Below are 13200 nucleotides of genomic sequence, written 5' to 3' on the forward strand. Positions count from 1 at the left end.
CTGTCTAGAAAAACAAAACAAAAAAAGAATTGAAGGTATCGGGGTCAACATTTTATTAGAGAAGCTAAAGAACTCGATGACCTTTATAAATATGCTTTGAAGCTCAAACACTGCTGGGAGAAGGAACTGGGAACCCAGGCAACCACCACTCTAAGAGTGTGAGAGTGTGTGTGTCTGTCTGTCTGTGTGTGTCTGTGTGTGTGTGTGTGTGTGTGTGTGTGTGTGTGTGTGGTGGGGGTTATCCAGATAGGATAAAAAAGAATTGGCAGAGACAGTCTAGACTCAGGTCTACCACAGAGCCTAGGCCCAGGCCCCCAGGATTTCACCTTCTTCCTCCCCAAAGGACTAGAGAGTTCCAGAGTGTCCAGTGGACTGAGGAGGAGATTGAGGGAAGCCAGTCACGCCTGTGGATGGCTCATTTGGATCTTATGTCCACTGGGTCATAGATGTAGCAGCCCACATCGCCAATGTTCACACCTGAAGGAGAGAGCCCTGTCACCAAGGGCTTTGGTGGAAAGGGAGTTGGGTCGAGGACTGTAGGGAAGGGAGGGTCCTAGATGTCTGACCACAAGGGAAGTTGTCCACACATTCTCATAGGCCGCAACACTTTAGGCCCAGTGTCTGGGGTCAGGTTGCCCACCTTTGGGGCCAAACAGGTATCCATAGCAGGGGATGTGGCAGTACGGCATGCCGTCATGCTGGAACATAGAAGAAGAGTCGTCTCAGCCTCTCCTCCTACGTCTAGACGCCCTCCTCCCAGCACAGCCTCCTTTCCTGCCCTGTTCACCTCCGCGTGACCCCCAGCAGTCAGAGTCTTCCTGCAGCGTTGGCACCGCAGGCAGGGTCGGTGCCAATTTCTGCCCAAAGACATCACCTTCTCAGCTGTTGGCGGAGAACAGTGGTGGTTTTTCCATTCTAGGGGCGGGGCAGGGACAACTACCTGCCTCGAATCACCTCCCTACCCTCTGTTGCCTAAACAGTGTTCCTCTCCAAGCTTTCTGTTGTCACTTACCGAAATAGACAGGATCCCCACATCCAGGGCACAGTGATGTCTCCCCAGTGAATGTCTTCAAGTAGGGAGGGCCTTTAATGGGAAGAGGCTCCAGATGGGGCTGTGCTGGACGACAGGCCCTCTAGCCCCTGCCTTACACAGCACTGTCCTCATTCCCACCCCCACCTCCCACCCCTGGCAGCGCACAGTCCTTTCTGACTCATTGAACCCGAGTCATCCTCTTCATTAGGGATCACCTGCGTCCTCCTCCTCTTCCTCCTCCTCCTCCTCCTCTTCCTTCTCCTTCTCCTTCTCCTCCTCCTCCTCCTCCTCTCAGGGCCTCAGGAGCCCACCAGTTCAGTGGCTCAGTGTTGGTAGTAACTCAAGCATAGGAAACCTGAGCTGATATAGGAGCTGGCCAGGGCAGCGGTGTCAGGTGGTGAGGAGCATGGTGTCACTGCCCACTACGGGAGCATGAGGAAGGGACAGGCACTAGAGAAGATTCTGAGGACTTGGCCCCATCCTAAGTAGCCCTCACTTTAGGTCTTTCCTCCTATGTCCTGTCTGGGGGAAGGGGTCCAATTTCCAGGCCAGCCTTGCTTCTGATTAGTGGTCATCTGTCTTTTCTGAGCATGTCTTGTAAAATGAGGCTGATCATACTATCTGTCCAATTTACCTTTGAAACTCAACTCACATGAGAGCAGAAAAACAGGGCTAGTGACAAGACTGTCAAGAGCAGTTAGTGTCTGCTGCAGCCTGCGGAAGAGTCAGAAGGAACACAACAACTGACCCCTGCCTTCACTTACTTTTCTTGGCCCGGGGAAGGCCAGTCCTTGGCCTGGGGGGGCTAAAGTAGATGGGGCTGAGGGAAATGCTGCTGGCAGGAGGGGGAGTTGGGGGATTGTAGAGATAGCAGCCCACACCACCAATGTTGACCCCTGCAGAGAGAAGACCCAATAATGGAGGTCAGGCTCTAGTTCCTAGCCACAGGGAAAGTTTGTGGCCCCTGTCCCCTTCTAGGCTTGAACTTACCTCTAGGTCCAAAGAGAGCCCCATAGCAAGGCTTGTGGCAGTATGGCCTCCCGTTGTGCTGGGCACAAGCACAGGCAGAGGGAAGGGTCACTCAAGGCCAAAGGGGCATGCCTGTCCAGGCCTTCTTAGTACAGGCTGTCAGGTGCATATGTGCACTGCAGCTAGTCTGATGGATCTGGTAGGTGGGTGACAGGCTAGCAGGTCGGATTGCCACTGTGGTCTAGGGGTTGAAGGTACCGGTGGGAGACAGAGCAGCTGCTTACCCCTCCCTCAAACCAAGGCTCAACAGCTCCACTGAGCCTGCCAAAGGCTGGCGGCTCCTATGAGGCTCAATGGGTGGGATGCCCTGAACCTGTTCGCTGAGGTTGCCTTTGGCAGGTTTCCAAGGCGGAAATTGGGGTCTATAGGGGTAGGAGTGTGACAGAGGGCTGTCACCCTGGTCAGGCCTCACCTCTGCATGCCCGCCAGGGGACAGGATGCTGTGACAGCGCTCACATTTCAGGCAGAAACGGTGCCAGTTCTTGCCTAAGGAGCTCACTTTCTCAGCTGTGAGGAACAAGGTGGATCCGGGCTGCAAGGAGTCCAACCCAGCTCCAGGCACCCCCCTTCTGCCCTTTCAGCCTTGTGGGAAAACCCGCCCAGACAGCCTTGCTCCCTGGAGACTATGTCTCCGGGAAGATGCTCCATCCCACCCCGTGCCTCCTGCCTTGGGCTTTTGGAGGTGTGGCAGGCACCGCGTATTCAAGCACACACACAAACACACAGTCAAAGATACAGGGGCCCCAGGGGCTCACGCTTGTCTTTACTCCTCCTCGGTCCCAGCCTCACCGAAGTAAACTGGTTGCTGACAACGTGGACAAGTCCAGCTCATGGTTCTTCACGAGACGCTTAGCCCAAGCAGCAACTATAGGCGCCTGCAGGTATGTCCCGCCCCTCCACCAGCCCCGCCCACTATTCAGCTTCAGCGTTGAGCCAAACGAGTTGTGGCTGCTCATTGGGCACCGAAAACTTAGAACTGAGAGGCCCAGGCAGGCATTCTTTTTTTTTTTTTTTGGTTTGGTTTTTTGAGACAGGGTTTCTCTGTGTAGCCCTGGCTGTCCTGGAACTCACTCTGTAGACCAGGCTAGCCTCAAACTCTCAAACTCAGAAATCCGCCTGCCTCTGCCTCCCAAGTGCTGGGATGAAAGGCGTGCGCCACCACTGCCTGGCCAGGCAGGCATTCTTTAAGTGGTTTAATTCCTCCTTAGTGGAGCTGGGCCGAGAGCAAGGGCATGTGAAGCGCTTCTTTGCTAAACCATATATGTATATGTATGTGTGTGTGTGTGTGTGTGTGTATGTGTGTGTATGTATGTGTTTGTGTATGTGTGTATGTATGTGTGCGTGTATGTGTATGTGTGTATGTGTGTGTGTGTGTATGTGTGTGTGTATGTGTGTGTATGTGTGTGTGTGTATGTGTGTGTGTATGTGTGTGTGTGTGTGTGTATGTGTGTGTGTGTGTAGTAGTAGTAACATGGTAATAGTCTCCATGGCACAGGGTTGTAATAAGAATTGGAACTCATAGCCCAGTCTGAAAGTCCCCAATGTGCTCCTGCATAGTCAGTCAATGGCCTGCTCATAAGATTATCATCTTTGTTAAATTTGAAGGTTAAACACCAGCCACATATTTCTAACCTAAGAGTTTAAAATGTTGTGGAGTCACTGATGACCGCACCAGAACATGATGGACAGTTCCAAGCCAGTGGTCACATAGATGGCTCTGGTCAAACTAAATGGGTCACAGAACAAAACCCAAGCCTGAAAATGATGACCCTTGGAAGGGACTAGTAGGTAGCCAAGTGGTGGTGTTGAAAAGAGACAAGAGACAGTGTGTAGGATGGCAGAAATCAGACGACATTACAGACTACATGTGTGAAACAGACAAATAACAAAATTAATTTAAAAATGAAAACTCCTTTAAGAAACCACTGCCCCCAAATCAATGATAGAATAAATTTAAGTTGTAGAATGTGTTTTAACTTTTAAAGCAGACTTTATTATAAATATTAATTTTTTTTACTAGTTATGTAGTTATTCAGATGAGATTTTTTAAAAAGATGTCTTACAAATGTTATTGGTTAACCCAGCACTTGGGAGGCAGAGGCAGGCGGATTTCTGAGTTTGAGGCCAGCCTGGTCTACAGAGTGAGTTCCAGGACAGCCAGGGCTACACAGAGAAACCCTGTCTCGAAAAACAAAACAAAACAAAACAAAAACAAACAAACAAAAACAAAACAAAACAAATGTTATTGGTATAGGTGTTCTGCTAGCATGTATATTGGTGCACTGTGAGCATGCAGTGCCCACTGAGACTAGGAGGAGGTGTGGGATACCCTGCAAATGGAGCCACAAATAGTTGTAACATCAGCTCTTAACCGGCTGAGCCTTCTCTCCAGCCCCAACCAGATGGGGGGTGGGGAACGATTCATAAAAGTCGTGTAAATAAAAACACAGGCAGCTAAGGCCAGCAAGTAGCCTCAGTTAATAAAATGCCTACTGTGCAATCTTGAGAACCTGAACTTGGGTCTCTAGAACCCAGACGCTATGGCACACACCGGGAACCCCCTTGTAGGGGCAGGCACCCTGAAGATCCCTTAGGCTTACTGGCCATCAAATCAGCCAATCAGTGAGCTCTGGGTTCAGTGAGTGGTTCCTTTCCTTCCTTCTCTCCCTCCTTCCCTCTCTCCTTCCCTCTCTCCCTCCCTTTCTCCCTCCCTCTTTCCTTCCCTCTCTCCCTCCTTCCTTCCCTCCCTCTCTCCTTCTTTATTTCCCTTCCTTTCTTTTTTGGTTCTTTGAGGCAGTGTTTCTTTGCATCAACAATCCTGGCTGTCCTGGAACTTGCTTTGTAAACCAGGTTGGCTTTGAATCACAGAGACCCATGTGCCTCTGACTCCTGAGCACAGCGAGTAAAGTCCTGCACCACTTCACCTGGCCTGTGACCACATTTCAAAATCAAAAGAGGAGCACTGAGGAGACACTGACTGGGCCCCTCCATCCCCAACACACACAGCCCCAAACCAGATGTGGTGATACATTTGTATAATCCTAGACATTGGAAGGTAGAAGCAGGATTGGGAGTTCTAGGCCATCTCCCTCTACAAATGAGTCCAAGGCTAGCCTGGGCTATATGAGATCCTATCTCAGAAAAAAAACAAAGTAAAACAAACAAAACTCCAGCAACCAAAAGCAAAGCAATGTAGTAGTATTTTAAGGAACACTTGAAAGTTCTTGAGTCACCATCACTACTCATTAGGGAAGTGTAAGTCAGGACCATGATGGGACTGGTTTAAAGCCACTACTCGGATGGTTGTTATTGGGTTGGCAAAGATTTGGCAAAACCGGATCCTTATACACTGTTGGTGCTGATGTAAAATGGTGAAATCACACCTGAAAACAGTTTCTCAAAAAGGTTACCATTATCAGCGCTTCATTCCACTGTAGCTATAACCAAAGAGAAGTGAAACACATGTTCAAGGAATGGAGAGGTGACTCATGGTTAGAAGCACTGACTTTCTCCTCCAGGACTTTGGTTTGATTCCCAGCACCCACATGGTTAACCAACTGCTAACTCAAGTTCCAAGGGGTCCAAGAGCCGCAGCCTACAGAAGGTGGGCAGACATATCAGCAGGCGAAACACGCACAGACATTTTATAAGTCCTAAAAAAAAAGAAAATATACCTGCCACCAAAACTATTTTTTGTTTTCATTTTTGTAGCTGACAAGCACATAGAAATATGTTTGACAGAGAAAATCTAAAGTCAGCATAAAGCCCCCAGCCCTCTCTTACTGGATGCAAGTTCACTGAGTTGTGCAGTCTTTGGTCTGGTGGGCTTTGTTGTTTATTTTTGGTAACTTTTAAAATAGTAAAAATTTAGATATTTTAGAAAGAACTATGTTCACATAAAAACTTACATTTTAATGGTCATACCCAGACTAGTTGTAATAGATGAGCGATGGGAAAACTCTAAAGCCCATCAACTGATAAATGCATCAACAGCACGTAGCACGTGGCATCTACACGTACTAGTCAGTTTTTGTCAATTTGACACAAAGCTAGGATCGCCTGGGGAGATGGAAGTTCAACTGAGGAACTGCCTCCATTAGAGTGTCTTGTAGGTGTGCCAATGATTGACATGGGAGGGCCTAGCCCACTTGGGTGGTGGCATCCTTGGGCAGGTGTCCTGGAGGGATAAGAAAGCAGGCTGAGAAGCTATAGAGAACAAACCACTAAGTAGCATTCCGTGGTTCTGCTTCAGTTCCTGCCTCCAGGGTCTTGTCTGAGTCCCTTCACTGATTTCCCTTCATGAAGTACTGTAAGTTCAAGGATGAAATAAACCTTCTCCTCCTCATTATTTTTGGTCATGGTGTTTATCACAGCGATAGAAAGCAAACTAAAGCAGTATCAATGGTATAGGACATTAGTCAGTGATAAAAGGAACGCAGTATTAATGCTACAGCAGGGTGAACCACAAAAACAATCCCTGGATGCTGCTGTCTGTACCTCTTTCCCAGCTCCTGCCTGACCTCAGCTCCCCTCCGTGTATCCAATACCTAGCTGTGAGCACTAGGGACTTTCCTATAGCACCACCCTCTGCTGGAGGGTGGACAGAGCCCTGCCCCAAACAGCTGGACCTGAATGATTAAAAACTAAAAGGCAAGTGGAGCCTTATGTACCATCTTTATCAGAAGTTACAGTATAGTCCAGAAGTAAGATAGGTCCGCCAACTTCCTGTTCACACCCCTCCACACAACCAAATTGAAGCTGTCTACCTCCTCAGTCAGTAAACGCCATCAGTGTAAGGACCAGAGCAGCATTTCCAGTGCCTTGCTCGAGGTCTTGCACCTAATGCTCAATGGCTACTGTATGTTAGTGAATGAGAGTGGAACTCTACACACAAGCTCCCTTGGGTGTGAGAGCTGGCACTACCGGAAGAGAGATGGAGAAGAGGGGACCAGGAGGACGCAAGACAAGAAAGGCCACAGAGCAAGGGAAGTTCAGCTGCCTGACTGCAAGGTCTGTTTCCATTTCTGTTCCTTTTTTCCTTTTTGGCAGCACTTAGGCATGAACTCAGGGATTGAACATGCCAGGCAAGTGCTCTCCTCCCACTGCCTTATATTCCCAACTATGCAGCAAATTTCTTTCAGCACACGACTACCAATATGTTAAGATGCAAGACGATACGAGTAAACTAAACCTGATACAAATATCAAATAACTACACTGGGCTGTGGTAGCACACACCTTGCTTTGTTTTGTACACAGGGTTTCTCCGTGTAACAGAGCCCTGGCTGTCCTGGACTTGCTTATGTAGACCAGGCTGGCCTTGGACTCACAGAGATCTGCCTGGCTCTGCCTCCTGAGTACTGGGATTAAAGACATGTGCTACAACACAATTTTAATCTCAGCACACCTGGAAGGCAGATCTCTGAGTTCGAGGCCAGCCTGGTCTACAGAGCAAGTTCCAGGACAGCCAGGGCTACACAGAGGAACCATGTCTTAAAAACAAAACAAAACAAAACAAGATAAAAAACCAAACAAAATAATCAGGTAACTAATTAAAAAAAAACAAACCTGAAATTTTGCTTTGGCAGCAAACCATTCCTACTATTTACAGTCATTAACAAGATAAACTAATTAAGAGTAATTAGCTTTGTAGCACAAATTATGTGTCTCATTAACTGTGTGGCAGACAAGAGAATGTGGGGAAGTGTGGTGCAAAGTATAAAAACTACAAAGCTGCACGCGTGTGTCACGGCTCTTATGTGTTTGGCCACCTTTGCAGGCAGTTTGATGACAATTATAAACACTAACTTTATGTCCCTAGACTCGCTCATGTAGACCATATGCTTGTGACTTCTAAAGCAATGCCGAGAACTTTGAGCTAGACATGTGGCAAGCGTCTATAAACCCCTCACTCAAAAGGCTCATCAGACAGAAGACTGGCAAACGGAGGTCAGTCTGGGCTGCACAGGAGATCCTGGCCTGACTGTGACAGCATGCCACCTAAGCAAAAACAAAACGCCAACGAACTTCGTTCTAGGCAACTTTATAAAACTTTAATTGATTAGAGATCTAGTGATGACTCGGTGGTTGAGGACACTTGTTCTTGTAGATTCAGGGGTTCAATTCCCAGCATCCACATGGCAGCTCAAAACCATCCATAACTCTGGTTCCAGGGTACCCAATGCCCTCTTTTGACTTCTGCAGACACACATGTGGTACACAGACATACATGCAAGCAAAACACTCATATTCATGGATAGTCAATAAATTAAAAAACAATTGACTCAAAAACTTTTGAAAAGAAAATAACTCAGTTCTAATAAGTTAGTGAAAAATCACCTGTTTTTAAAAACTCTTATTGCCACTATTACTTGTGTTTTCTCTCTGTATTAGCTCTTAAACTAGAGAGCTCTACTTTTTCCTTAATAAAAAAAAAAAAGAGTAGAGAATGTCACTTAGTAATAGGATTCATGCCTAATGTGCACAAGGTACTGTGCTCAGTCCCCAGCATCTCAGCATCCACCACACACACACACACCACACACACACACACACACACGCCACACAGACACACACACCACATACACACACACCACACACACACACACACCACACAGACACACACACCACATACACACACACCACACACACACACACCACACAGACACACACACCACATACACACACACACCACACACACACACCACACAGACACACACACCACATACACACACACACCACACACACACACACACACACGCCACACAGACACACACACCACATACACACACACCACATACACACACACCACACACACACACACACCACACAGACACACACACCACATACACACACACACCAGACACACACACCACACAGACACACACACACACACACACCAGACACAGACAGCACACACCCCCTGCTCCTCCCCTAGCAGAGAGGGAGGAAGAAAGGGAAGAGATAGACTGAGAAAGACTGACTGATTTGCTTTCTTACAGTCAGCGATCCCTAAATTGTATGGAGCTTGAGTCCATGGTTGATCCGATATCTTTCTCGTGTTTCCCGGCACCATCTCCCCCTTACAGGCTTTTGGTTTGGTTTGGCTTTGGAGACAGGGTTTCCCTGTGTCCATCTGGCTGTCCTGGAACTCAGTCTGTAGAACTGTTAAAACTCAGTTAAACTCAGAGACCCGTCTGCCTCTGCCTCCTGAGTACTGGGATCAAAGGCGTGCGCTACCACTAGCCAGCCAGTTATCATTTTCATGTATGTGGATTCCAGCATATTAAATAAAAACATAATGGGAAAGCATTATTAAGAAATGTTCTCGTCCCCTTGGCCTACCACAGTCATGGAGTCCAGACACCATGGAGAACTGAGGTGTAAGCAGCCAGTGAGCTGGCATGTAACAAGAATCACAATCCAAAATGAGGGCTAGGGACCAAAACCCTTGACTGTCCCTAGGATGAGGAATTTAACAGCTAATGGAGAAAGTGGTGAGCAAGGGGTGGCCATCTGACCCCAGTTTTTTCCACGGGCTACAGCAGATTGTGCTTTAGAAACCTCTCCATAGCAAAAGGCCCTGAGGTACTTCTCATCTCACGGCTTCAGTTAGACATATTCTTCTTAGGTTAATGTTTATAGTGTTGTGGGTGTTTCTGAAAGTTAACAAAACCATAGAACTGGACAGTAAACTACATGTCCAGGACTCTAAAAGGGACTGGATTTACAAATCAGCAGCAAAATTAGGCTAACTTTTTTTTTTTTGGATAGTTCTGTAACTGTTATAGATGGAATGTCAATGATCACAGGTGTTTAAAGGGCTAGGTTAAGCTACGTTTAATTGGGTTCTGGCTGCCCTTGCTCCTATGGTACTCGGCCCACAGTATCTAAGGCAGGCTTATAAAAGCCCTATCTAAGCGCATTTTAGACGAGCAGAGTAAGGAGCTCTCATACTCTGTACAGTAACTGTGAGAACACCTGTGTGCCAACCAGGGTTTCAGTGTCTAGAAAGGCAATGAGACTAGAGGGGCTGCAGAGATGGCTCAGCAGCTACTAGCACTGGCTGCTTTTCCAGAGGACCTGAGTTCAATTCCCAGTATTCACATGGTGGATCATAATTGCCTTTAACTCCAGTTTCAGAGGGCCTTATACCTTCTTCTGGTCTCTATAGACCTATGCGCATGAGGTTCATTCATATTCATATTCTCTTCCTCTCCCTCTCCCTCTCTCCCTCCCCTCCCCCCCCCCCCCCTCTCATCTCACTACCTGGCCTAGAACTCACTATATAGATCCGTGTGGCCTCTCCTCCTGAGTGCTGGGATTAAAGGAATGTCCCACCACACCCAGCCTAGCACTTTCAACCATCCTCTTTGTGGCTGTCCCTCCTGCTTGAGCCTCCTCTGCCCATCCGTATCTCATTTCCCTATGACCACACCCAATCTTACCTTTATTCTTACATGAACTAGGTAAGGAGGCTAGAAACAAGGCACAGTCCACCTGAAGATACTGGGACTAAGTCCAGAAAGAACAGGAAAGCCTGAAGTGCAGTTTTCTTAAAACTCCATTCATTTATTAATGCACACGCCATGGTATATGTAAAGTCAGAAAACAACCTGTAGGGATTGGTCCCATCTTTCCACTATGTGAGTTCCCAGGATCAAACTCCGGGCGTCAGGCTTGGCAGGAAGTGTCTTTACTGACTAAAATATCTTACTAGTTCCCACAGTTTTAACTTAGAGGTGGAGTTTAGTAATTTATTCAATGCCTCTAGATATAAGGCCATAACACACACCTTTACTTACCTAATCACTGGCTCCTGGTAACTAAAATCAAAGAGCTTTCTCCATATAGTTGCCAACAGCCAGACCTACCTTCTGTAAGTCAGACCTAAGGAGGTTTGTCTACTCGCCACAAGAACGCACATCATTTCCATAATCTCTGCGGTTTCTATCCCTACATCCCTGGAACAGAAATGTCTGCTTCAGTCCTTCCTTTTGAAAATGTGAAGACTTCTGGGACTGTCCCTGGAAAGAAAAGAAGATAGATCAGTGAGAGGCAGTCACAATGTGATCGTCACTATTGTCATGTAGGGAGGCTCCAGGAAAACTGAATAAAACCTTAACAGAGAGACTCAGAGGAAAAATGCAATAATGCTTCAACAGGGTTTATCTTTTTGCTTTCTCCATTCTTTATTTTTTTAGATTTATTTATTTTATATTTTATATATGTGAGTACACTGTCGCTGTCTTCAGACACACCAGGAGAGAGCATCAAGAACCCATTATAGATGGTTGTAAGCCACCATGTGGTTGCTGAGAATTGAACTCAGGACCTCTGGAAGAGCAGCCAATGCTCTTAACTGAAGAGCCTTCTCTCCAGCCTGTATTTAAAGGGTTTTTAAACATTGTGTGTGTGTGTGTGTGTAGGGGTGGGGTGAACATGAGTGAGGGTGCCCAGAGAAACCACAGAGGGCATCAGATCTCCTGAAGCAGGAGTTACAGGTGGCTGTGAGCCTCCTGAAATGCATGCTGGGAACTAACCAGTACACGTTCTTGTCCTCTGACCTGTCTCCAACCTGTCCTTATATTCACTATCTTTGTTCTTTCACTGTATAATTGCTTCTATTTCTTCCTACTCATTCACTTACCTTAAACACACTTATTTTTTGCAAGACTTCTTAATTTTGTGTGTGTGGGGATGGTGTGGGGTGTGTATATAAACACAAACATGTGGAGATCAGAGGACAACTTACAGGAGTCAGTTTCTTTCTTCTACCATACAGATGGGATTGAACTTGGGTCATCAGACTTGGCAGTGAGTACCTTTACCTGCTGTGTCATCAACCCCAAACCTTTACGTATGTATGTATTTATTTATTGGCCTGGATCATTCATGAATGGAAGTAACAAAAGCTGTAAAGCTTTAAGACATTCATGTAGATATGCATTAACTTCCATTCTATTGTCTGTAGCAATGACTTTGATATCTGCCATGGACCTGTGTTAAAGTGAGCTTTATGAAGACAAATGTCTTGATAACATTTAATGTCCAAGTGTTTGTACATAAGTAGGATAAAAAAAATGGTTGGAGATTCTTGAAGAAGGTATATTGCTCTGAGAACAGTGGCAGTAATTTATTAAGTCTTGAGGGGCAAAAAATCAGGACCTATTTGTACTGATAGAAAGAAAACAAGTGGCAGAGGTTAAATCCAGAGATGTGCTACATAGGAAAAACACAGCTTTGAAAAAAAAAAAGCTTCCGTGTGGTTTTTAGCACACAGAAGGATTTAAAAAACAAAACCAGAACATATAATTTTTTAGTACCAGACAACTCTAACATAATCTTGTCTTGTGTGTGTGAATACATACATGTATAAAATATTTTTATATAAAAATGCATTTTCATTGTCAGAAGGTTGAAACACAACAGACAATACAAAAAAAAGGTTATCCTTTTTCCTCTTGAAATATAATCTTTTATGTTTTTGTTTCTACCCATAAATGAAAGTTTTAGTTTTGCTGAAATGCCAAGATGATGTCAGGACATAAAACATGAATTACTCCTTCAGCTAGATCACAGGAATTCTGGAGTCTGACCAGCAGACATCAGCGTGCTTATTTGGCTGGAAGGAAAGAAGAGGCCAGTTGAAATAAGAGCTCTCAAAATGCCTCCAGCCTTTTCTTAGTGGCGCTTAGCTTAGTCAGTATACCTTCTTAACATCTTGGTTTCCTTTCTAGGAGGTGTAAGGCAGTGTTCCCCACCTAACCTGGTGGCACTGCTCCAGAGAGTTACTGAGGAGGGGACCACCTGTGAACTTGGTCACATTAACTGCCACAGAGCTCTGCACACACAGAACCAGGACAGGAAAACAAAAAGACAGTTGCCTTCTTTCAGAATGCTAAGTGCCCAGAAGACACAGGCAGCAGTTGAGTTTTAATCCATATACAAATTGCTAAGTACTAACAATCAGTTAAGGAAAATAGCTATTATCACACTGATTTTTTCCAACATTTTTATTGAGATTTTCTATTTTCTAGGCAATTGTGCACTGTGAATACAAATGGGGAGAAGCACAGTAAGCAAGCATGACTTCTCTTATAGTGCAGTTAGTGGGCATATATTAGCCAAAGAGACTCA

The 13200-nt window shown here is 46.0% G+C and overlaps 2 protein-coding genes across 3 annotated transcripts in view; both read right to left on the reverse strand.

Annotated features, from left to right (window-relative positions):
- The window catches only part of Znf318 (zinc finger protein 318), a 51218-nt gene that overhangs the window by 4495 nt on the left and 33523 nt on the right, over window positions 1-13200 (reverse strand). The window contains exon 8 of one of the 2 annotated variants that reach the window (XM_028766531.1): window positions 10935-11087. In XM_028766531.1, coding sequence (XP_028622364.1) covers window positions 10965-11087 — 123 coding nt within the window. In that variant the 3' untranslated portion in view covers window positions 10935-10964. Of the gene's footprint in view, window positions 1-10606; window positions 11088-13200 lie in introns of those variants that run through there. The other variant, XM_028766530.1, reaches the window with a different exon arrangement.
- Window positions 30-5984, reverse strand: Crip3 (cysteine rich protein 3). Its single transcript, XM_028766696.1, has 9 exons — window positions 5971-5984; window positions 5358-5445; window positions 2475-2636; window positions 2024-2081; window positions 1798-1929; window positions 1013-1084; window positions 788-882; window positions 641-698; window positions 30-477 (listed from the first exon to the last, which is right to left on the reverse strand). The coding sequence occupies exons 1-9, from the start codon at window positions 5982-5984 to the stop codon at window positions 416-418; spliced, it is 741 nt and encodes a 246-aa protein (XP_028622529.1). The 3' UTR covers window positions 30-415.

This window comes from Grammomys surdaster, unplaced genomic scaffold, assembly GCF_004785775.1.
Source record: "Grammomys surdaster isolate TR1022 unplaced genomic scaffold, NIH_TR_1.0 169, whole genome shotgun sequence".
Classification (NCBI taxonomy): Eukaryota; Metazoa; Chordata; class Mammalia; order Rodentia; family Muridae; genus Grammomys; species Grammomys surdaster.

Bases quoted from the DNA above. Each gene is read 5' to 3' on its own strand.
- Crip3 (XM_028766696.1), bottom strand. The intron at 2,637-5,357 runs GTAGTGGCTTTA...CAAGGCTGAAAG, and splicing joins ACCCAATAACAACCATCCGA to GGCAGAAGGGGGGTGCCTGG. The intron at 699-787 runs GTGAACAGGGCA...TCTATGTTCCAG, and splicing joins CTGCTGGGGGTCACGCGGAG to CATGACGGCATGCCGTACTG.